This window comes from Lathyrus oleraceus, chromosome 3, assembly GCF_024323335.1.
Source record: "Lathyrus oleraceus cultivar Zhongwan6 chromosome 3, CAAS_Psat_ZW6_1.0, whole genome shotgun sequence".
In the NCBI taxonomy this organism is placed as follows: Eukaryota; Viridiplantae; Streptophyta; class Magnoliopsida; order Fabales; family Fabaceae; genus Lathyrus; species Lathyrus oleraceus.
The window spans coordinates 178,165,733-178,191,114 of NC_066581.1; the positions used below are offsets into that span (position 1 = coordinate 178,165,733).

Sequence of the window (25,382 nt, forward strand, 5' to 3'; positions counted from 1 at the left end):
GGATTTCCCACCCATTGAGGAGACGAGGTCCACTAGAAAATCTACCAACAAATGAGATTTTATATTGCCCTTTGGGAGGAAGTGAATGTCATATTTTGATAACTCAACATACCAAGACACCATTCTTCATGCCAAATTCATCTTTTTCAATATAAGGAGAATGAGATAGTTTCTTTTTACCATCATCATGTGCCCTTGGAAGTAGAGCCTACACTTCCTTTATGTTATCACCACCACCAATGTTAATTTATCTATCTTTTGGTAGCTTAGTTATGCGCCTTTTAACACCTTGGTGTAGAAGTAGATCAGTTGGTCACTACTTTATTTTTCTTGGACGAGCACATAACTCATTGCTCTGTCAATTAGTCATAGGTACAAGAACAACTACATGCCCTTAGACAGGCGGGTCAAGATCGGGGGCATCACCAATAAAATATTAAGCTTTGAGAATGTCTCCTAACATTTCTCTATCCACTCAAACTTCTCTCTTTTCTTCAAGGTGGCAAAGAAATAGAAAGCTTTGTCCCCACACAAGAAAGGATTTGGGAGAGGAGGACTAATTGTCTTGTCAATTATTGAACCTTTTTCATTGAGATAGGACTCCTCATAGCAATGATGGTCTGAACTTACTCAGGTTGGCTTATATTTCTCTCCTGGTTAACATGAATCCCAAGAATTGTACTTTTTGGACGCCAAATGAACACTTGGCGGGGTTCATCCACGTCTTGTACTTCTTGATTGAATTCAAGACGTCCTCCAGGTTGTTGTAGTGGTTTCCCTCTTCTTAGGTCTTCATGATCATGTTTTCTATATAGACCTCGAGGTCTGCTCTATCTGATTTGAAACATCATCATCCATCAAACTATAGTAAGTGGTGATGCATTCTTGTGGCACATCCATCAACCTATGGGTTGGGTCGGATGACATCACGTTCTTGCTGAGTGATGACGTCCCATCGCACCCAATATTTTTTGTATATTATTCTTAGATCAGTTCAAAGGGTCTTAAGGACGATGCTCGAAAGAGCTATGTAATTAATTTAAGACATGATAATTCAATAATAAATGTAATTTTTCTAAACTAAAGGCTCTATTAGTTTTTGTTGGATTAGAAACATTAGAAGGATTGACGTGCAATTGATTACCTATTAAATAATAAACTTAATTTTTCTAATAAATGTAATTTTCCTACTCATTAATTACCTATTAAATTAGAATTAGTCAGGTTAATAAACATAAGGGTATTAAACATAAGGCTAATGTTAACATAAGCAATTTATAAATAAAAGATTTATATTGAAAAAAATCAATTATCAAATTTTAATTAAAACAATGCATAATTTTCAAAAAGAAAATTTTTATATTTAACTCTTATCATGTACCCTTAAAACACATATTAGCATTACCTTAAACATAATTAACCATGAAATTAATACTTAATTAAAAAAATAGAATTAAATTTGTTTATTTTTTCGTGTGAGTGTTCAAGCGTCCATTTATCTAACTATATATAATGAATGCACCAAGTCACATTATCATTTTTCTGAACTCTTCTTCTCAAGTCTCTCGCATTCTTCTCTCTGGTTCATACTCTCTCTGTTTCATCTTCTCTCTCGTTCATACTCTCTCTGTTTCATCTTCTAAGATGAACAATCCAGCTGAGTAAGTTATAATTATGCATCACAAGCCATATAATTATGAGTTGTTTTTCATCGGTTGGCATCACAATGTCACTTAAGACATGGTCTTGTTGGTGCTTCTATTTTCGACACTCGCATCTAGTGAAGCGTTGCCAAGGGTTAAAGTTCCATTAGTCGTTAACTCTTTATAAATGTCATTCTCTGAGGTTTATCAAGGGATTTGGGATATGTTGAAGCATACCGAATTGCAATTTAACACGGTCATTGTGGTGCATCTCCATAGTGGTGAACCTTATGATCGATGTGCATGCAATCCAAACGACTGCATCTTGTTCGTTTATTTCATGGTCATGATCCAAGTTTAGATATGGACGTCAAATGAACTGAAATGTGAAAATATATTAGATTAAAAAATGCGTGATATTAAAAATAAATTATTACGAATTAATTCGGTTAATGGCAATACATCTACTGGTTGAAGGTGATCCAAGAGATTGTGATATTAGGTAATATAATGTCTAGGACATCTGTTGTAACTCATACCACGAGTCGACCATCTGCACCAACAAAGTAAATATATTATTTAGAGATAATAATTGGTAAATAACTATCGCTAATTGTTAAGAAATTACTTTTGTGCGTACGGGAATATGAACGGGTTGTGGTTGACGGGCGTTAGGGACGGTAGTCTGGACCAACCTCATGCTTGAAGCAAAATAGCGCACCCAGAAAATATAGATGTGTCTTAATGTGCATTTTTACACAAAGAGTTATAAAGATAAGTCAAACAAGCGGCCCCTCAAGTATAACTTCTTATTTTATCTACATGTCTTAATAAAGGTAAATATATAACATGCATACTAGAACCACTACCTTCGGAAAATAAAAATAAATCAATTAAAAGCATAATATAACACTTAATTTTTATTATTCGAGCATCTTCAGTAGAATTTTCATCTAACTATAAGTTGTTGTAATATGCCTTAAGATGTGAAAGGAGTATACCCTGACCTCTCGAGTTATCATCTAACAAGTCAGCACCTAAGAGTTCCATGGAAATTGAATTCACATAGTTGGTTTTCCCATTTACCGTCTTACCCTCGATAGACATCCCCAATAACATGTACATGTTTTCTAACGCTACGGTACATTCACCGGTTGGAAACCAGAATGTGTGTGTCTTGAGACGTCATCTTTCACATAAAGCTAGAATACTTATTATCAACCGACCAAGACATGATTTTGCTAACATGTCCAAAACCGATGAGTTCGGCATAAGGTTGAATCAACTCGTCGATGGCAACAAATTCTTGGTCACGAGTTCGAAACCTAGAAACATCCTAAAAAATAAACAAAAAATAAGTTTTTTCATAAAAAAAATGTGTTAGAAAAATATAAGAAAATATGTTTTTACATAAAAACTTACATAAGTCGCTATGTTGGCGACAATTCCTCTGTACGATTCACCAATACTGAGTAGAGATATTTTACTGTAGTGTTATTGATGAAGAAGTATTGGTTACTGATGAAAATATGAGAGATAAATGTGGGGAAAAATTGTTGTTGATGAAGAAGTGTAGGTTTATAATGTTTATTTATAATGAAAAGCATGCACTTGTGCCCATGCTAGAAATAAATGATAACACCATCTGAATTGGCGATCACATGTAACATTTCCATGCTAGCGCCATCTCAATTGGCGACTTCCTAGGTGTCTAATTGCATAGTTGTCTCGTGGCAAGTCTTCCATGCATAGTTTTTTCAATAGGCTGCATGGCTAAGGCATGCATCACAGAATCTCGAGGGCATGCATAGAAGACACCAAATGGACTGACGACTATGTAAAAATTTCCAAAGCAATCGCCAATTGAACTGGTGAATGTTATTGCATGCTTGTCTTGTCATGTTCTTCCATTAATGCTCTTACTCTTACTCATACCAACACAAGTTCATACTCTTACTCAAACCAACACAACTTCGTTGTCAAACCAACACAAGTTCATTATCATAATATGTCATATGCAACATAATATATTATCAATGCTCACTGCAACGGTGAGACATATGACTCTGATGTATACGGGTTTAGTTTTCGAAACACTGAAACTGTCTGATTTACAATCAAGAAAAGTTCAAATTTCTTGCATTTGAAAAAAATGAATAGAAATCTATCTAGGATATTGTCTTATGTCACAAATCACATACCAGAATCCAATTTATTTCGAAAATAATCAATGTAAATTTTACCCGCTAAAGGTGCGAGATGATGAAGATGTTGAATATATGTTTGTTAGTCACAAACATTTTGGTTTCAACTCTATTGAGTTATATATTAATCTCCAATAAAGTATATCATCTCAACAATCTTAGATAACTGATCAAGTTGAATCTGATGAATTTGAATAAGAAGACTCAGATGAAGTCGATGCTGAAGTAGAAGTCAACGTCGTTGACGAAGAAGAAGAAGAAAGTGAGATACAGGTCGATCATATGTTAAACAACAATATTGATGATGACGATCATTGAATTCTATTACCTCTAAGTCAGGTATATTGTCTGCCTCAACATATAACAAACATGGACTTGCATGACGATGACACATCTGACAATATTTTTTACAACCTATATCCATGGTCAGAGGGTGAGTTAAAAGTGGAAGACAGGTTTTGTACTAAAGAAGAATGTGTGCGAGCTATCAAAATTTTTTACATGGAGAACTCTGCTGATTTCATTGTGAAATGCACTGATTCGAGAAGGTATTTCATTGAATGGCATAACATTCTTTGCAAGTTTCGGTTGGCTACGTTTCACAGGAAGAGAAGTGATTCTTGGAAGATAGCTTCTATAGACCCACCTCACAGTTGCACTGCCACTAATATTGTACATGATCACCGAAAACTAAGCATTACATTGATATGTTAAGATATTTTTCCGCTTGTTAACAAGGACCAACAGTGAAGGTGAGTATAATAATATCTCATATCGTCACATGATATAATTATACTCCATCGTACAAGAAAGTGTGGACTGCAAGGATAAAGGTTGTTGAACAAATATTCAGCAACTAGGAGGATTCATATAAAGAATTGCCATAATTTTTATGGGCGCTTAAGACATACTGTTGAAGCTAGCGAAAATATACCCGAACGTATCGCACGCTCGAACATACAACAGAGTCGCCATCAAACTTTATTTATCCCCAAAAGGAAAACATTGATAAAACCCGGGGGAAGAGATATGCTGGGTAAGGAAGTCGGTTATGCAAGGGGAAGGTATTAGCACCCCAAACATCCATGATAATCCATGGGAACCGTTTTGACTGTTATCGCTCAAATGGGTGTTACATCTAAGATTACTCGTAAAAGAATGGGAAAAGGAGAGAAATAGATAAAGTGTTCAGTGAGGATTAGGGTCCTCATGCCTACGTATCCTCATAGTGCAATGAGGAACTCAGAGCTTCGTAGTTCAAGGAACTAGAAGTGGGAGGTGGAAAGAAGTGTGATCAAAGTATGGTCTGGACCAAAGAATAATGTTTTGCACTCCAACAAGGGTGAAAAGATGAACTCAGGAGTAAGGTGGTTGTTACCAATACGTGGGCTAGTAAGACCGCCACTATAGGGTAAAGCCGAAAAGACGAAGAAATAGGTGTTTGGGAATAGTCCCAAACATCTCTTGGTTCACAAGGTGACCCAATATTTTTTTTATATTATTCTTAGATCATTTCAAAAGGTCTTAAGGACGATGCTCGAAAGAGCTATGTAATTAATTTAAGACATGATAATTCAATAATAAATATAATTTTTCTAAACTAAAGGCTCTATTAGTTTTTGTTGGATTAAAAACATCAGAAGGATCGAAGTGCAATTGATTACCTATTAAATAATAAACTTAATTTTTCTAATAAATGTAATTTTCCTACTCATTAATTACCTATTAAATTAGAATTAGTCAGGTTAATAAACATAAGGGTATTAAACATAAGGCTAATGTTAACATAAGCAATTTATAAATAAAAGATTTATATTGAAAAAAATCAATTATCAAATTTTAATTAAAACAATGCATAATTTTCAAAAAGAAAATTTTTATATTTAACTCTTATCATGCACCCTTAAAACACATATTAGCATTACCCTAAACATAATTAACCATGAAATTAATACTTAATTAAAAAAATAGAATTAAATTTGTTTATTTTTTCGTGTGAGTGTTCAAGCGTCCATTTATCTAACTATATATAATCAATGCACCAAGTCACATTATCATTTTTCTGAACTCTTCTTCTCAAGTCTCTCGCATTCTTCTCTCTGGTTCATACTCTCTCTGTTTCATCTTCTCTCTCGTTCATACTCTCTCTGTTTCATCTTCTAAGATGAACAATCCAGCTGAGTAAGTTATTCAATTTATTTGTTCTTTTCATACAATCTGAACAATTTTGCTTGAATTAGCATGATTTTGTTGATTTTGTTGAATTCCAAATTTTCTCTGATCGTTAATTCTTGCATATCTTGAGTCAAATATGAGGGTTTCTGTTTTTGCACTATCGTCAATTTTGAGTGAAATATCAGTGTTTCTGTTATCTTGAATCAAACTTCCTCAAATTATTAATTCTTGAATGATAATGTTAACGTGTTTCTGTTATCTTGAATCAAACTTCCTCAGATTATTAATTCTTGAATGATAATGTTAACGTGTTTCTGTTATTTGCACTGTGGTCAATTTTGAGTTCTTTTATTACTTTCTTACCTTGGTATCTTGAGAATACTGACTTTGTGTGTTTGCTTTTTTTGTAGAGTTGAAATCCTCCTTAAGGATTTGTCATTCCAACAGGGTGAAATTGATAAAAAGATCAAGAAATTGGAATCGAAAATCAACAGCTATGATAGGAAAATGAAAAGAACGGAAGACAAAATGCCAGACCTATTTAGTAAGTAATAGATTTCAGTTGATTTATATAGTGCTGACTTTTACATCAGATTTCATGCTACTGTTCATTAATTTGTAACAGAAGCAATATTTATTCTCAACAAGAAGAATAACATTAACTCTAGGCGCATGTATTTTGTTTATACAGAAGTTGCTGAAGAAAATCATCAGCAAGATGAAGGAGTCCAAGATGTAGGTGAGATGGCTCCAAATCAGGCACATAATGATGTAGGTGAGATGGCTCCAAATCAGGCACTCAATGATGTAAGAGCCCAAGATATAGGTGAGATGGCTCCAAATCAGGCACACGTAGGAGCCCAAGATGATGGCTTTGCAAAATTGATGGCGGCGAAACTGTTACTAAAAATTCCTGATGATGCGTGGATGGAGCAAAGCGAGCAAGAGAAAGATGTTGGATATGCCAATTTTGATGAATTAGACCCAAGTGAGCTATATGGGAAACGGTATGAGAAAGAGAAAAAGGTTGGATATGGCCGTAAGGGATATAAATACTTATATGAGAAAGCCCGTCAGGCAGACAATGATGCAGGAGCTCAAGATGATGATTTTGGTGAAGCGTTGGCAGCGTTACTAAAAATTCCTAATGATGGATGGATGGAGCAAGGCGAGCAAGAGAAAGATGCTGCATATACCGAATTGGATGACTTAGACCCAAGTGAGCTATATGGGAAACGGTATGAGAATGAGAAAGATGACGGATATGGCTGTGAGGGATATCGATACTTAGATCAAAACGCTCGAGTACAGATTGCAAAGAAAGGACTGGGTGAAAATGCTGAAATTGTAATTGGTGCAAAGGTTGTTGCACAAGTTCCAGACGACCAACCTTTGGAGACTACTGCTCCAGTTCCCGGGAACCAGTTTAATACCCAAGTTCTTTACAGTGAAATCTATGATGAAATGGATCAATGTGGCGACAATTTCTCCTTAGAGAATTTTGTGGACAGTAATGTGAACTCATCTGAAACAGAACATGGTATGCTTGAGAATGGCAAACAGGAAATAGCAAAAATCATGAAAAAGAAGAAACTGGCTCAGGAGATATTACAAGTTCTGTACCCCCAACAGCTTCGAATTTCACAGGAAATCGAAAAATTAACCAAAGACAATTAATGTACACCTTCATATTTTTGTTGATCATTGTCTTCTTGAAAGTCTATAGATGGTCGCTGATGTAGTACATGTACATGTACATGTACATGTTTTAGCTTTTTAAAGGATAGGATTTTCATTTTTCTTTGTGTAAAGACATGATTGCTACTTTCCTCGACATAAATACACAAAATCTTTTACAGTAATGTTTTTACTACATTACTATAGTAATGTTATTATTATATTTATTCGTACTAAAGTTATTTAAAGAAGAATGATTGATACTTTAAATACTCTCATCATAATAGTATTCAAAATAAACCTTGATAGCTTTTTATCCTAATTCTTTTTTAGAGTAAATATTATTGGAACTAATAAATATAATATGCCACTGCATAAAAAAAAATTGCACAATAATTCTATACTGCTATTTTTATACATATTTAAAATAATTTATTTATATTTTATTTTTAAAATATATTTCATTTTGTAACTTTTTAATTCTCTTTGGACAATATTTACTATAGGTTTTTTTATAACAAGATCAATGAGTGTTTTTTAATTTTTTTACTTGTAAAAAAACTATTAAAGAATCAAGTATGATTACTTTCCTACTTACATTTATATAATGTTTTATTAAATATAATAATATTTATTTTTTTAATTTAATAGTTAAATAATTTCTTCAATAATCAATTCACTCTCGGATCTTTAATTTTTTAATATTTATATAAGTAAAAACACTTCTCGATGAACAATATATAGAATGCGGAAAAAATAATAGGTTGCATTTTTATTCCACCAATAAATTAAGTTTTATATATTTTTACTCAAAGAAAAAAAATTATTAGAGCATTATGTATTATTATTGCCTTAATGTACTATATCTAATTGTTTATTAGTAATTGAATAATAAAAATAATATCATAATAAGTTTTATGTATTGCTTTATAAGTAGTATATATAACAATATTTAATAATTCTCATTAATTTGATCGTTATAGATTTTTTTTCAAATAATTAATTTACTCTCTAATCTTCAAAATTTCAGTATTTAATGTAAATAAGTAAAAATATTTTATGAGAATAATTGTAATTAAATCAATTAATTGATTTAAAATTAGGATTAATACGAAAAATGAGCGGTTGATCATAATTAAAAAATAGATACAATAGTAGTTAAAAAGTTGATATGATAAAAAATATCAAATATGAAAAGTGATGTTAAGCAACATTCAAAATTAAGGATGACCAAATTTAGTAACACATTTATTTAACCAAAACAATAATTTTTTTGTCTATTTGCCAATAAAAAATAAAATTCACATGAAGTTACTGAATATACAAACAAATAAAGATAAAAACTTACTTTGTTTGTTTGAAGTTGACATTGTAAATGAATATGCATTATAAATTCAATATATTTTTTAAAATTTTGTTAATTATAGTCTAAATAAGAGAAAGAAGGAATTTGAAAACCCTGCCACTGAGATAAAAAGAATTAAAAAGATTATACAAACTCTTTAAACCTGACAACCAATTTAATAAAAATTACAAGACTATCAAGGAGAATCAAGAAAGACAGGACAATTTGTTTGACCAATAGAAAATTTGATGGGTCTAAAGAACTAAGATGCAATGGCTAAGAGAAGGGACGAGAACACTAGTTTCTTTCACCAAAAGGCTTCCAAAATGACAGACTCACAACAAGATTAAACTCATCACTAAAAACAATGGGGATATATCCTATAAGGAAGAAGAGATTCAAGAGACGCTGGTGGAGTTATACAAAGGCCTCTTCAAGGTTGACAATAGTATCACCACCCATAACAATCAGTTAGGCCAAACCAATCAGATTAATGATGACATGTTTGACCATCTTAAGACTCCTTTTACTAGTGAAGAGGTTGTCTTTGCTATGAAGAACCTTAAGGGCAACGCTGCTCCAGGGTCTGATGACATTCCTGCCTTATTTTATCAATCTTAGTTTGACTATTATGGGAGCTGACATCACTAATACTATCCTCAAAATCCTTAATAATATAGACAGTCCTAAAAGCTACAATAATACTTGCATCATACTAATCCTTAAAGTGAAAAACTCCATTAAACCTTCTGAATACATGCATGTTGCTTTATGCAATGTTTTTATGAAAATTATCACTAAGGTCCTTAATAGGCTTAAAGTTATTCTTCCTAGTATCATAGGCCAAAATCAAAGTGCCTTTGTCCATAAGAGGTTGATAAGTGACAACACTATGGTTGCACATGAAGCTTTCCACAAGCCGAACCGATAAACTAAAAGTAATCAGGGTTATCTGGGTATCAATATTGATACTGAGAAGGCTTATGACCGATTGGAGTGGAGCTTTATAAAGAATACTCTTACTAATATTGGTCTCCCCTCTAACATGATTAATAACATAATGAATTGTGTGACCACTGTGAAGTTTGTTATCATCTTCAATGGCTCTCTTATAGGTTACATTATTCCTACCTACTAGGGTTATCCGTCAGGGGGATCCCATATCTCCCGGTATTTTGTATTTTGTGCTGATGTTTTTTTTAAACTTATTATTCATGTTCAATATAGTAAAGAGTTATCAAGTATAAATACTCTAAAAAATCCCTAAACATCACCCATCTTCTTTTTGCAGATAACAACCTATAGTTTTGTAAAGCGAAAGAAAATGATGTCATAACCCTTCTTAACATTATTAACACTTATCATAATTGCTCTGATAAAAAAATAAACTACCACGAATCTGAAATGCTTTTGAGTAAAAACACCATCCAGGTTAACCAGGAAAAGTTCTACAGCATCATCAGAATCCATATTGTTCCAAAAATTCACTCTTACCTTGGTCTCCCTACTCAAGTTGGAAAATCCAAAAACTAATGTTTTGGCTTCTTAGTGGACAGGGTCAGAGAAAAGCTTAAGATGTGGAAGGAGAAAAGCATTTCTTATGCAGGTAGAGCTATCATTATCAAGGTTGTAGCCCAAGCTATACCAACCTATGTTATGACTCTTTCCTTTTACCCACCCAAAGGCCTGTGTAAGAAGATTAATAGTCTTACAACTAAATTCTGGTGGGGAGAATCTAAAATACATTGAAAGAAATGGAAGGACCTTTACATTCCTAAGAAGGAAGTGGGCTTGGTTTTAGACCCATTGAAGATTTCAACAAGGCCGTTCTAGCAAAGGAGATTTGGAGATTGCGCACAGACCCTCACTCATTGGTAGATAAAGTTCTTAAAGCAAAGTACTACCCTAACTCAGATACTAATTGGGAGAAACCCTAGCTACTTATGGAGAAGTCTGCATAGCTGTATATGGATCATAAAGAAAGGAAGCTACTGGAATATGGGAAATGACAATGTTATTAATATTTGGGATAACAATTGGATCCCTAATCGATAAAGGTTTAAAATCCAAACACAAAAACCCTTGGAAACAAGGGTTCTTGGAGTTAGGGACATCATTGGTAAGGAAAAAGGTTGTTGGGACCTAAACACCATGAATAATACTTTCATTCGTATTGACATGGAAGATATCCTAAGGATCCTTCTCTATAATCTTGAAGAGTAAGATAGACTATGATGGCAAGCTACCAAGAATGACAACTATAATTTGAAATCAGGTTACTATAGCTTGAAAGAGTGGAAGAAAGAAAAGAACATGGAGATCTCCAAATGGAATCTTGAGAAGGATATTTGGGGAAAACTTTGGGCAGTAAAGTGACACCTAGGCAACAAATCCTTATGTGGAGGATTCTGAATAATTGCCTCCCTACTAAAGACAATTTAAACCTCAGAGGCATCAACCGCGACCCTTTTAGTCCTAGATGTAATAACATCTTCGAAACCACTTATCATTGTCTTAAAAATTGCAATTGGACAAATCATACTTGGTATGGGTCCCAACTGCACCTAAATTTCTTTAACAAACAGATGGAAGGATTCAAAGATTGGATAAAGAACAACATCACCAAAATGGACCAGAACACTCTATCTATATTGATAAACATAATATATGGAATTTGGATGGCTATCACTGATAGTATACAATAGGCGATGCAGAACAAAAGAAACTTCTACAACATCAAGATAAATGACCTGTACAATGAGGAGCATCGTAGAGACAAAGAACAAAACCAAAAGGAGGGAAAAGTTAACTATGAAGGTCATATGAAGAATAAGGAGAACAGAGAGTACCAGAAAATACAAAGCGAGAAAATCCCTTTACAGAAGAACGAGAACATCCCTAACAAGACAGAAATTCACTACAATGTTAAAAGAATAAAGGAATTTATCAGACATCAAGATAGAATGAACAAGATGAGTACCAAACTACCTGCTGAGAATGAAGGTATTAATCACATCAACTTGGAAAATAGAGGTCCCCAACTCGCAAACAACAACGGAAAAAGTATCAAACATAAGAGAGGTCAAGATTTTATAATTGATAAACAAACAGAGATGAGGCCTCATAGACGGGTACCTGAGGTGGAGAATAGCCAAGAGATGAACATGAGTATTGAGAGAGCACAAGCAACAGGTAAGTACCATAAGAAATTTCCCCATCAGAAGAGTGACAGAAGAAGCCCCAACATCTATATGAACATTGCGAATAACACTGAGGACGATTGTACAAAATACATTACCAATAAAAACAGAAAGAGAATATCTAGACAAAACATAAACAAAAACAACATCCAAAAGACCAGAAATGATAAAGATCAGAGTTATCTGAAGATTCATCGGAGAGAAATCAACAACAATGTGAACTTACCTGACAAGAATAGTAGATTTGACAGAAAATGGAGCATCAATAGGGAGAACAATCACCACAACAACCAAATATCAAAGGATTTGACTCTAGGTAGTCGAGATCACTATATGTAAATAGATACGACGACCCATCTGAAGGCGATGGTTAAGAATCTGAAAGGTACTTACATCGAAAATGACATGCATGAATCTGATATGAATAAAAAAGGTAATAACAAAGGTAAAAGGAGCACAATAACAAAGGAAAGGCACCGATGAAGGATAACAAAACCAAGCTCTGCAAAATTTTCTTCAACCATAATAACTTTTTGCATGTTTCGGTAATTGCAATGAACTCGACCTCTGTAGTAGACAATACTATAAACTTTTGCAATATAGACGGTCAAACCACAACTTCCCCTACAAATTTAATCATGTAGCCCGAAGTGGACTTTCTAAAATCAATGTCTTCATCCATATCAGAGTCAGAGTAACCCACTAGAGTAGGCTTATCTCCTCCAAAACAAAACCTCGTAGAAGTAGTACCGTGAAGATACCTTAAAATCCATTTTACAACATTCCAATCCTCTCTATCTGGATTTGATAAAAATCTACTGATTGTACCAACAACATGTGTTATATCTGGTCTGGTACACACCATTGCATACATCAAACTACCCATGACAGACGCATAAGGAACACATTTCATATCAAACGCTTCATCTTCACTTGAAGGACTTTGATTAGAACTCAATTTGAAATGAGTTGCGGGAGAAGTGCTTACCGCCTTAGAACTTTCCATTTTGAATCTTTGCAGCACTCTTTCGATATAGTGTTCTTGTGACATCCAAAGTTTCTTCTCTTTTCTATCACACATGATTCTAATGCCAAGAATCTGTTTAGCTACTCTCATGTCTTTCATGGAAAATGACTCACCCAATTGCTTCTTTAACTTATTAATGTTAGAAATACTTTTTCCTATAGTAAGCATATCATCAATATATAACAAAATTATAATGAGTCATCGTTAGAAAATTTTCTAACAAAGACGCAATGATCTGAAGTAGTCTTCTAGTATTCTCGATCACACATAATAGACTCAAACTTCTTGTACCACTTCCTTGAAGCTTGCTTCAACCCATATAAACTCTTTCTCAATCTACACACATGATTTTCTTTACCTTTAACTTGAAAACCATCGGGTTGTTTCATGTAGATCTATTCCTCCAAATCACCGTGAAGGAAAGCTATTTTCACATCCATTTGCTCAACCTCTAAAGTAAGAGTAGCAGTCAAACTCAACATGATTCTAATTGATGCCATTTTTACAACAGGTGAGAAAATATCATTAAATCAACACCCTTTTTTTGAAGGAAACCTTTCATTACTAACATGGCTTTATATCTTAGAGATTTATAGTTTCTCTCATGTTTAACTCTATAAATCCATCTATTCTCCAAATCCCTTTTGCATTTAGGAAGCTTCACTAATTCATAAGTGTGATTATCATGCAATAATTTCATCTCATCATGCATTTCATCCATCCACTTTTGATTTTCATCACTTTCCATGGCCTCTTGAAAACACTCGGGTTCACCCTCATCAGTCAAGGTCACATACTCATCAGAATTATACCTTGTAGAAGGTTGTCTTTGACCGTTAGACCTCCTAAGTTGAACTTGAGATGAATATGGAGTTTCACCAAGACTCTCATCCTGTGACATATCGCTCTCACACTCACCATCATTAGTTGGAATATTTACATCACCAAGCTTTAGATCATCAGCATAATCATATAGCTCACCATTGTGATCATCACCACCAATAGCATCTAGATTATGACTAGGTAACCGAACTGGATCAACATTAGACAAACTAATATCTTTCTTGGGTGTAGCCTTCTTTACCTTATTAATGTGTTCAATAGTTTGGTTTTTCATAAACACCACACTGTAGCTTTGAATAAGCTTCTTCCCTACATGATCATACAACCTTTAACTTCATATTATCTATAGTCGATGAAGATACATTGTTTTGAATTTTCATCCAACTTGGATCTTTCATCTTTTGGAATATGCATAAAAGCCTTACAACCAAAGACTCTCAAATGATCCTTGACATTCTTTCCAAACCAAAGTTTATCTTGAACTTCACTGTTAAAAGCAACCGTAGGAGTGAGATTAAGAACATGCACTACCGTGTAAAGTGTCTCGCCTCAATAATGATTAAGCAACTTAGCTTCAGAGAGCATACACCTTACTTTCTTAATTAGTATTTGATTCATCATCTTTGCTAAACCATTCAATTGAGGGAGTTTTAGGAGGAGCCTTTTCATATAAAATACCATGTTGTTTGCAATAGAAATCAAATGGTCCACAATACTCTCTAGCATTGTCTGAACGAACACATTTCAGCTTCTCGCTTGTCTGCCTCTCAACCAAAGCATGAAATTCTTTGAAACTTTCCAGCACTGGTCTTTTGTCTTCAAGGCATAAACTCATAGTTTCCTGGAGCAATCATCAATAAAGATAACAAAATAAAGTGCACCACTAAAGGATTTTACCTTTAATGGACCAAAAACGTCATAATGTACCAATTGAAGCAACTTTGACTTCCTTGAGGGAGGATGTCTCTTGAAAGATACTCTAGTCTATTTACCAGTCATGCAATGAGAACAATTCTTCAAATCTGCATTCTTTAATCCAGGAAGAACATCCTTTTTGGCCAAAACGTTCAACCTCTTTTCACTAATATGACTAAGTCTTCGGTGCCACAAAGATGTTTCCATGTTGATAGCATTCACATTGTCCCTAAAAACCAAAGTTTTTGCTCAATACAGTCTAGAAAGATTTTCTCCTCTAGCCACAACCAAGCTACCTTTGTTGAGTTTCCACTTTCCAGAACCAAAGTGATTAGCATAACTACAATCATCTAACATATGCACAGAGATCAAATTAAAGCGGACATCTGGAGCATGTTTGACACCTCTAAGAAACAATTGCATTCCCATGTTGATTTTCAAAGAAACATCACCAACACCAATTACTTTAAATACACCATCATTACCCATCTTCAACACTCCAAAATCACAAGAAGATGTGAAGAAATTCTTCTTTGGTGTAACATGCAATGTAACACCACTGTTAATTATCCATATGTTCTCGTCTGATACAAGATTAACAGACTCGTGATCACGGAGAATAACAAGATCATCACTAGTATCAGTAGTAACATGATCATCATCATAATTTTCATGGTCCCTTTATTTAGACTTATCGTTCTTGCTTTTGTTATCTCTTTTCAACTGATAGCAATACTTTTGTATGTGTCATATTTTGTGACAATAATGACACTCCAGATTCTTGTATCACGACTTGAACTTGCTTATGTTATTCTCTCTACCACACATTTGTTCCTTTTCATGACTTCTCCTCCTATTTTTCAGTGACAAGTACCTCGGATTGAGATGAAGAACCATGTGTCTTCCTTCTCATCTCCTCATTAAGAATATCACCCGTAATCGTTTCCAAAGAAACAACACCACATGGAACAGAACTTGTGATAGAAACCCAAAATGTCTCCCAAGACTCTAGTAAAGATAACAATAGAAATAGTCTCAAAAGTTCATCATCAAATTTGATACTAATTCCTGACATTTAATCAAGAAGCCCTTGAAATTCACTCAAGTAATCTGAAATAGAAGTCCCCTCCTTATACTTCAAACTTATAAAGTTATTTGTTCGATTCACTTAATTTATTATTCCCTGATTTAGAGACATACAGGGACTTTATCTTCTCCCACAAAGTTTTTGCATGTGTCTCATTAGCAATATGATTATAAATACTATCTTCTATATATTGTTGAATAAAACCACATACTTGTTAATGTTCAAACTCTCATTCTTCATCGGACACAGAATCCGACTTCGCGGAACTAAAAATCGATAAATGCGATTTCTTCACAAATAGTAAGTCTTTCATCTTTCCCTTCCACAAATGGTAATTAAATCATTCAAGAATACAATTTTCATCTTTGTATTTAACTCCATCATTCAAACAAATAAAATAGCCCTTAACCAAGAGCTTTGATGCCTCTCTGATAAAAAATTAAGACACAATAATAGACCAATAAACAGTGGATATAAAATTTCACACTTTTAAGAACCTTGAGAATCAACAACAAATATAAGACGGCAAATCGAACAAATAAAATCACAAGAGAACACCAATATTTTTAACGTGGAAAATCCTTCAATATGAGAGTAAAAAATCACGATATAATTAATTAAGGTTACAAGAGAGTCTTAAAGTGATTCACATATTAGTGCTAACAACCTCAAATCACAAAGCAAACTAGCTTATAAATAAGAATAAGAAAGCTGAAATTTTTTCTCAAATCTGCAGATTCAATGCGGAGCAAATAACTCTCACCTCGGACATTGTTTTGAAATTATGAATGGTCAAAAATTAGATATGTATTACGAATCTGACCTCCAAATTTGAGCTTTACCCGACGGTTAACAAATCAGGGATCGTCGATTTAGTGAGACTTATTGCAGAAAAACTGGAATGAATTTCTCTCCTCTTTTCTCTCTTTTGAATCCTTATTGTATCTCTATCTCTCTCAATCCTAAATTGACCATCTCCACTTAAACAAGTGAGACAAATTGGATAATCATATTTGGACTTTTCTTCATATAGGAAGAGAGCCCAAATCCAACACAGACTTCGACTACATGTTAAATCTTTGTCGAACCAAGAAGCTACCTTGCAAAGAATAGAGCGATCCAAATTCTCACATTACGGAGATGCATCTGCGGTTCCTGAAAATTCAAACGTTGAAAAATTTTAGAGATTCATCTCTGGAATTTTTTGTTTTTCATATTGTCAATGGCAGTAATGGGTTTATCGTTATTTTTAACCATCAAACATGTTCTATTGTATGTATAAATCATCATCCATGTTGTAAAATATTTTACTGATATATTAAAAAGTGATTCTTACATGTTACATCTACATGCTTTAAATAAGAGAGAATAGAAAACCTAATGGGCTTTGACTAATGGGCCTCATTACTAAAAGAAATAATTACTATTTACAATCTAATATTTACAACACTCCCCCTTAAGCTGGTGAATGGATATCTATCATTCCCAGCTTGCAAGTAAGTTGCCTGAATCTTTCTGTTGGTAAGCCTTTTGTTAACACATCTGCCAGCTGATGCCCGGAAGGAACGTAAGATGTAGTTATCAGTCCACTATCCAACTTCTCTTTGATAAAATGTCGGTCAATCTCAATGTGTTTAGTCCTGTCATGCTGAACAGGATTATGAGCAATACTAATAGCCGATTTATTGTCACAAAACAATTTCATAGGACCTTCACATTGTATCTTCAAGTCTTCTAGAATTTGTTTCATCCACAATAGCTCACAAATTCCTAGTGCCATAGCTCTAAATTCTGCCTCGGCACTTGATCGAGCAACTACACTTTGCTTCTTACTCTTTCAAGCTACAAGGTTACCACACAGAAAAGTACAATAGCCTGACGTAGATCTTCTGTCACTCACTGATCCGGCATAATCCGCATCAGTGTAAGTCTCCATAGTTAGATTTCCACCTCTTTTAAACAAAAGTCCTCTCCCTGGAGTTGCTTTAAGATATTGTAGAACGCGGTCTACAGCCTGCAAATGTCTCACCCTCGGATCATGCATGAATTGGCTCACCACACTGACTGCATATGCCAAATTTGGTCTAGTGTGTGCCAAGTAAATCAATTTTCCCACTAATCTCTGATATTGACCCTTGTCAACTTTGTCACTTTCCTCCTCAAAACTTATCCTGTGATTTTGTTCAATGGGAACACTTGCAGGTTTGCATCCAAGTTTGCCAGTTTTCTGCAAAAGATCAAACACATACTTCCTTTGAGAAATAAAGATGTCTTGCTTTGAGTAGGCTACCTCAATTCCCAAGAAATACTTGAGTTGCCCAAGGTCTTTCATCTCAAACTCTGCTGATAATTTCTCTTTGAGGAAATGTCTCTCAATCAAATCATCTCCTGTAACAATAATATCATCAACATACACAAGAAGTACAGTCAGTTTTCCTCCTTGTGAATGTTTAAAAAATAAAGTATGGTCTCCTTGACTTTGCTTATAGCCCAAACACATCATTGCCTTTGTGAATCTTCCAAACCATGCCCGAGGGGACTGCTTTAGTCCATATAAGACTTTCTTCAATCTACGCACCTTGTTAGCTCCATTTGTTATGCCAACACCTGGTGGAATCTCCATATACACTTCTTCCTCTAAGTCTCCATGCAAGAATGCATTTTTAACATCAAACTGTTGCAATTCCCATCCACATGAAGCAGCAAGAGATAGTAAAATTCGAACAGTATTCATCTTTGCCACTGGGGCAAATGTCTCCTCATAATCAATACCATACGTCTGAGTATAACCTTTTACCACTAGTCTTGCTTTGTATCGATCAAGTGTACCATCAGATTTGTACTTTACAGTATAGATCCATCTGCATCCAACTGGACTTTTGTCTCTTTTCCTTTCAATAATCTCCCAAGTACCATTTTTTCAAGTGCTCTCATTTCCTCATCCATAGCTTGGACCCAATTTCTATTTTGCAATGCTTCTTCAACAGATGATGGGATTTTCACAGAATCAACAGCTGCAATAAAATTTTGATATTGTGTGGAAAGATGTTTAGTGGAGACATATTGAGAGATAGGGTGTCGATATAGGGAGGGACAAGATCTTTTATCCTTCCTCAAAGCAATGGGTAAATCAACTGGATTAGTGTCACAAGTATCAGAAATGGCACAATCATCACTAGAGGAATCATTTTCAGTACTTACCTCCGGTTCAGGCGATTGAATTTGTTTCTGGAGAAGGTCAGGTTTACTTCTTCTCTGATACACTAGAGTTGGTGCTGGAGGTGTTGATTCCTGTAAAACAGAAGGCCTTGAAGGACCAGGAACACTTACTGGCTCAGATTCAGGTGTTGAACTAGGACTCAAACTCAAACTAGGTGACAACTCGGGTTCAAGAGAGGGAACACTAATAGGTGTTCTAGGGAGGCTAGGACCAAGGATCAGAAACTCGGACTCCGACTCTGACTCTGACTCTAAGTCACTTATGTTCTCCCCCTGAGACTGAGAACGAGTGAAATATGACACATTTTCATGAAAGGTGACATCTTTGGAGACAAAGAATTTTCGACTCAGAGGATGATAACATTTGTACCTCTTTTGTTGGGTGCATAACCTAGAAAGATACATCTGACAGCACAGGGATCCAATTTGTTGCGATATTGTTTATGAACATGAACAAAAGCAACACAACCAAAAATGCGAGACTCAAGAGTGTGTAAGATAGGAACAGATGGAAAACGTGAAAGCATAAATTGGACAGGACTTTTATCATCTAACACTCGAGATGGGACCCGGTTAATCAGATAGGCAGCAGTAAGAATTGCCTCACCCCAATAAGAGGTAGGAACAAACATTTGAAAAAGGAGAGATCTAGCAACTTCAAATAAATGACGATTTTTTCTTTCTGCGACACCGTTTGTTGTGGGGTGTCAACATATGTGAATTCATGGAGAATGCCATGTTTACTAGTGAAGTTGGAAAAGGTATGATTGACATATTCTTTACCATTGTCAGAACGAATTCTTTTTATGCCTTTCCCAAATTGCGTTTGTACCATATTATAAAATTGGATAAATATTTGTGGTACTTCGGATTTAGTATTCATCAAGAAAATCCAAGTTACCCGAGTACAATCATCAATAAATGAGACAAACCATTTTGCACCAAAAATATTAGAGGTAGGGGCAGGTCCCCAAACATCAGAATGAATCAAATCAAAAGGTTCATCACTTTTATTAAAACTGGAAGGAAAAGATACACAATTGTGTTTTGCCAACTAACAAACATCACACTTAAAAGACTCAACAGAATGGTGTAAGAACAATGACGGAAACATAGACTTAATTATATAAAATGGAGGATGACCGAGACGCTTGTGCTGAAGCCAAATTTGTGAGGCTGAAGAGGAAGACTGAGACTGGAAACAGGAGGACAACACCTTTGGATGGTCATCAGAGAAGTAGTATAACCCTTCCTTTTCCTTAGCAATTTCAATCGTCTGCCCCGTGGTAAGGTCCTGAAAAACACAATGGGACATAGAAAAAATTACTTTACAATTCAGATCACGGGTAAGCTTATGGATGGAAATTAAATTGTGGAAAAGTGTGGGAACATGAAGCACAGATTGCAACTGGAATGGAGGTTGCAAGTCAATATTTTCAGTGCCAACAACACAAGCATGAGAGCCATCAGCAACAGTGATATAAGGAATACTCGAAGGTGTAGTATAAGAGCATAATAATGTGAAATCAAATGTCATATGATTAATAGCACCAGAGTCAAGAATTCACGCATTCTTTGGAATATTACCACAAACAGTAAGAGATCGGGAACACAAACTCTTACCAGTAACTGCTAGAGACCCAGAACCAGAAGGCTTACTCATGGAGTCAAGCATAGACTTCAACCGTTCCACATCATTCTGACTGAAGGAGGAAACATCATTCTGATTTGTGGGAGGTGGAGGTGGAGGTGGTTGATCGTTAATAATCTCAGCCATTGAAAGGACAATCGAGAGAAAACAAACCAAGAAACAGGATGGGTTAGGGTTTCAAAGATGAGTGAACAAAAACAAGAAGCACGATGTGCTACAACACAAAACAACAATGACCCAAACACCCAAAAACAACAACAAACTGCAAACTGCAGTAAAAAAAAACTCCGCTACAAGGCGGCTAGGGTTTAGGCGGAAGCGAATCCCCCAAAATCGGGAGCTCTTGATACCATATTGTAAAATATTTTACTGATATATTAAAAAGTGATTCTTACATGTTACATCTACATGCTTTAAATAAGAGAGAATAGAAAATCTAATGAGCTTTGACTAATGGGCTTCATTACTAATAGAAATAATTACTATTTACAATCTAATATTTACAACAATCCATGTTATTTCTACTCATTTCTGACCTAAATCATCAACTTCTATTCATTTATACAAAAATTCAAAACATCAAAAACTTACAAATTTAGAGTTTTACTTGATGTACTTGATGTTGATGGAAGAACACCTTTGAACTTGGTTGATGGAAGAAACTTTGAGATTTTGAGAAAGTTTTGTATTTTTGAGAAAATGAGTAATGAGAATGGTTATGGAGAATATAGAGTCAATATCGTCCGAAGACTCTACGGCCACGTTATTACTAAAAACAAATATAGTAATAATGGCGATGACACCGCAAGAGAAGAGATAGTGGTGAGAGTGTGAAAAGAAACATGTTGAGCATCCGGATGATTAGACTAAAGCTTGGTGTCAAGTTAGGATCTTCAACCCAACATATTGTCTGGAATTTTCGGCCTGTCTGGCTGAAATCTCAAATGCAAATCATTTCTTGATTAAAAAATAGCAACAATAAAAAAAAATAGCTTTGAAAGTATGAAACTAGTATATTACTTTAATCCTTCAACAACATGCATAATAGAAAGACTCTGCAGCCACTTTATAGTCGGGGATGTAGAAAAAAATTGGTCTGAGTTCCGTGATCAAATTTAGTGTGCTCTCTGTTTTGGATTTTTTGTATCAATTTTCTTTTAAACCAGAATTGTTGACCTAACGTAAGGTTATAAGTAAGGTCTATTAAAACTATCCTTGAATCATGGTAGAGAAATTTAAATCGGCATTTCTAATTTGAGGGGAAAATATAACCAGCGATTGATGAAAAAACACTTTGTAATTTCAAATTTAGTACCTCGAAAGTAGCGGCATAAGCAACCTGTAAATTGGACATCCATTCAAAAGGCACACGATTTGTTAGTAGCTCCCATAAAACAATCCCAAAGTTATACACATCGACCTTGTTGTTATACTGCTTTTTCTCTCCTTGACATAACGTTAAGGTGCTGTCATAATAGAATTCTATGGATACAAAGTATTGTCAGGAAATCCATAAAACATTTTTAATAGATTACAAGTGATTATACAAGAATTTGCTAAATGATACATTATAAGCACCATAAAATCTCATCGTGATTGGACCCTCTGATTCACATTTTTGGATAGTTATCAATGAATCAATAAAATTACGTTCCAAAAAAGACGGCCGGCATACCTCTGGTGCCATCCATCAGTAAGTTCCGGTTTCTGCAGTCATTATTTCGGTCCCCGATTTTTCTCTTGCAAGACCAAAATCTGCAAGTTTTACAGTCTTCTGATTTGCTGTAAGCAACAGATTGTCTGTATTGTCACAGTTTCAAAAACACATAACACTTATAAGTTTAGAACTCACGAGTATATACATCGATCAAGCATTCATCCATTAATGCCAAAACAAAACGTCATACAATTTATCAAATGTACATGATAATTAATATCTACTACATGTTCATAATAATACTAGGTTTTAGATCTCTATGTATGATCCCGTTAGCATGCCTCCAATCCATCTCTTATGTCACCCCTATAAAATACTAGCCTCAACAATGACAACATGACAGCAAACACAGTTCACTCCAATACAAGTTGCTTAGCATACAAGTAAGAACGACAAATAATGGCTTGTATGTAAGCAAGCACTTCAAAAGTAACAATGTATGTACTTCAAAAGAATGGCTTGTATGTAAGCAAGTATTTCAAAAGTAAGAATGTATGTAAAAATCACATTATTCCAGTAATCACTAATCAGATATCCTATTAAAAACCGTTTGGTAATTACAGGAGGCGGTCAGAGAGAAGTCTCCCCCCATCCTCGTATTTCTATTAATGGCATGTTTATTCGTTAATGACAGAATATATAATAAACTAGCTAGTTCATCTTTACATAAATCAAGATGTTAAAACTAAAGCATAAAAAATTGTTTAAAACTCCCTTTAGATTAAGATTTACTTATTTTTGTAGCTAGAACTGCTGATCTTGCTAGAATGTGAAGGCTTCTCCTTGAGACTGGTAGATAACAAAGTTTCAGAGTTGCTTGGCTGGATCTCGCCTATGCCAGGTCTCGTCCAAATTTGGATATGTCCCTCCTGGCAGGCTGTAAGTTCAGATTCATGGGTAAATACCAAGCTAGAAAGTGGTTCGATGTGCACCCGGTGAGCAACTTGGGGAGAGATTTTTGGAGCACCCCGAATACTTGGAGTGGGTTACAAGGTACCCAATGGGATGACTGACTTCCAGCACTAAAAGTTGGGGATCCACCAGGGGGATGCCTCAAGGGCATTACAATCTCGTCCATTTCCAGGTCCCACAGAATTCAATTTCTAGGTATGCAGATGCAATAATTTCATTTCCATCGGTCAATCATAACAGATGCCAATAAGAAGTAATCATTTGTGAAGTCTTAAGCAGAGAGTAAAAGCTACAGAAATACACGAGAAAGTTTTAACGAAAACATGTGTCCAGGTACCTGACCAGCTGAACCAAACTGATACATTATTGTTTCTCCGGTGTCATTTGAATTTGGTGAGACCAATATGAATCAAAAGCCGCTCCACTGACCTGTCACAGCATTTGACGTAAACTAAATCAACACTATGGTAGGATAATTCGCCAACTCCATATTACCAAGCAATTTACCTGTTAGATATGTCCCTCGCCTCATGCAACACTTTGGGATCTTCCATGCTCCAAACTTGAACTAAATCGTCTTCTCCTCCCATCAAAATACACTTTCCATCTATGCTGCCAAAGCAGGCTTTTTGTAATGGTGTTATTTTCTCAAAAGTTTGTATAAAATATTTTTAAAAGTAAAAAAGAAGATAATAACAAGCTAAGTATAGGATAAGTATAATAGGACACTTGATACATTCTCAACAAACCAAATATAACTCACATCTAAGCACAACATAATAACTTTTCCCGCCACATATAAGTTGTTCTTTTGCATAGTCAAACACTAGCAAGTAACCTGGATGCATTGAGAAATAAGTCAGAGAAAAAGAAATAGAGAGATGACATATAAATTGAGAAATAAATCAGAGAAAAAGAAATAAACAGATGACATATAAATTGAGAAATAAATCAGAGAAAAAGAAATAGAGAGACGACATATAGTATAGTTTACTGTATCTGTTACCACGGTAGTGAAAATTTATTATTCTTTCAGGAATTGAAGTTTATTATTCTTTCTTTTCATCTTTCAGGAATTGAAGTTTATTATTCTTTCTTCTTTTCATCTTTCAGGAATTGAAGTTTATTATTCTTTCTTCTTTTCATCTTTTTCACCAGCAACAAAACCTACACTTAGAACAAAGACATTGCCATCAACGAAAGTACTTCTAAAATATTCAAATGAAAAGTAGTTTCTCGTCTCAACAAGGTTGTACCAACTACAAAGTGACAAGACTTTTTAACCTTTAGAACAATACTCACATAGAACCCTTGAGAAACAAAGTTCGGGTAGAAAAGAGAAGTATGCACGTACAAATTTATAGTACCTAAGAATACGTTCATATAAATTCGGAACACAAATTATTCACTAATTTAAATGTCACTAAATCCGCATGACATCTATGAAGTTACAGGCTTCATTGTAGTACACCATTTATTTATACTGCCTTTGTTTCTTCACTTTTTCTATGCTCTCCTATGTGGGACTTAGTTCTATTTAACAAAATAACAAACCTCAAATACGGGATGTCTTTTTCTTTTCTTTTTCGTTACCTTTTAATACTTGTTTGTCTGACTTTTTTTCAACTTATACTTTTATAGATAATATTAATATAACTAGATAACTATTTTTATTTCTAATGCATTGATTAATATAATAGACCAACCACGAACCGAAATAAAGTACTGACTATCATATATAACTTATAATGATCATATACAGAGCCA

The 25,382-nt window shown here is 34.6% G+C and overlaps 1 protein-coding gene and 1 long non-coding RNA gene across 6 annotated transcripts in view; one reads left to right on the forward strand and one right to left on the reverse strand.

Moving 5' to 3' along the window:
- Nucleotides 1-1,505: 1,505 nt before the first annotated feature.
- LOC127126099 (uncharacterized) overlaps nucleotides 1,506-25,382 on the forward strand; it is a 37,922-nt gene continuing 14,045 nt past the window's right edge. The window contains exons 1-4 of one of the 5 annotated variants that reach the window (XM_051054955.1): nucleotides 1,506-1,661; nucleotides 6,433-6,566; nucleotides 6,714-6,797; nucleotides 6,879-7,920. In XM_051054955.1, the coding sequence (XP_050910912.1) occupies nucleotides 1,513-1,661; nucleotides 6,433-6,566; nucleotides 6,714-6,797; nucleotides 6,879-7,699 (1,188 nt within the window). In that variant the 5' untranslated portion in view covers nucleotides 1,506-1,512 and the 3' untranslated portion in view covers nucleotides 7,700-7,920. Of the gene's footprint in view, nucleotides 1,662-5,842; nucleotides 6,029-6,432; nucleotides 6,567-6,713; nucleotides 7,921-25,382 lie in introns of those variants that run through there. The other 4 variants (XM_051054953.1, XM_051054951.1, XM_051054952.1 and 1 more) reach the window with 4 other exon arrangements.
- On the reverse strand, nucleotides 1,656-13,022 carry LOC127126100 (uncharacterized). The gene is made up of 5 exons (XR_007804908.1): nucleotides 12,471-13,022; nucleotides 12,033-12,291; nucleotides 11,894-11,942; nucleotides 2,106-2,196; nucleotides 1,656-2,022 (listed from the first exon to the last, which is right to left on the reverse strand). It is a non-coding gene; the product is annotated as an uncharacterized LOC127126100 (long non-coding RNA).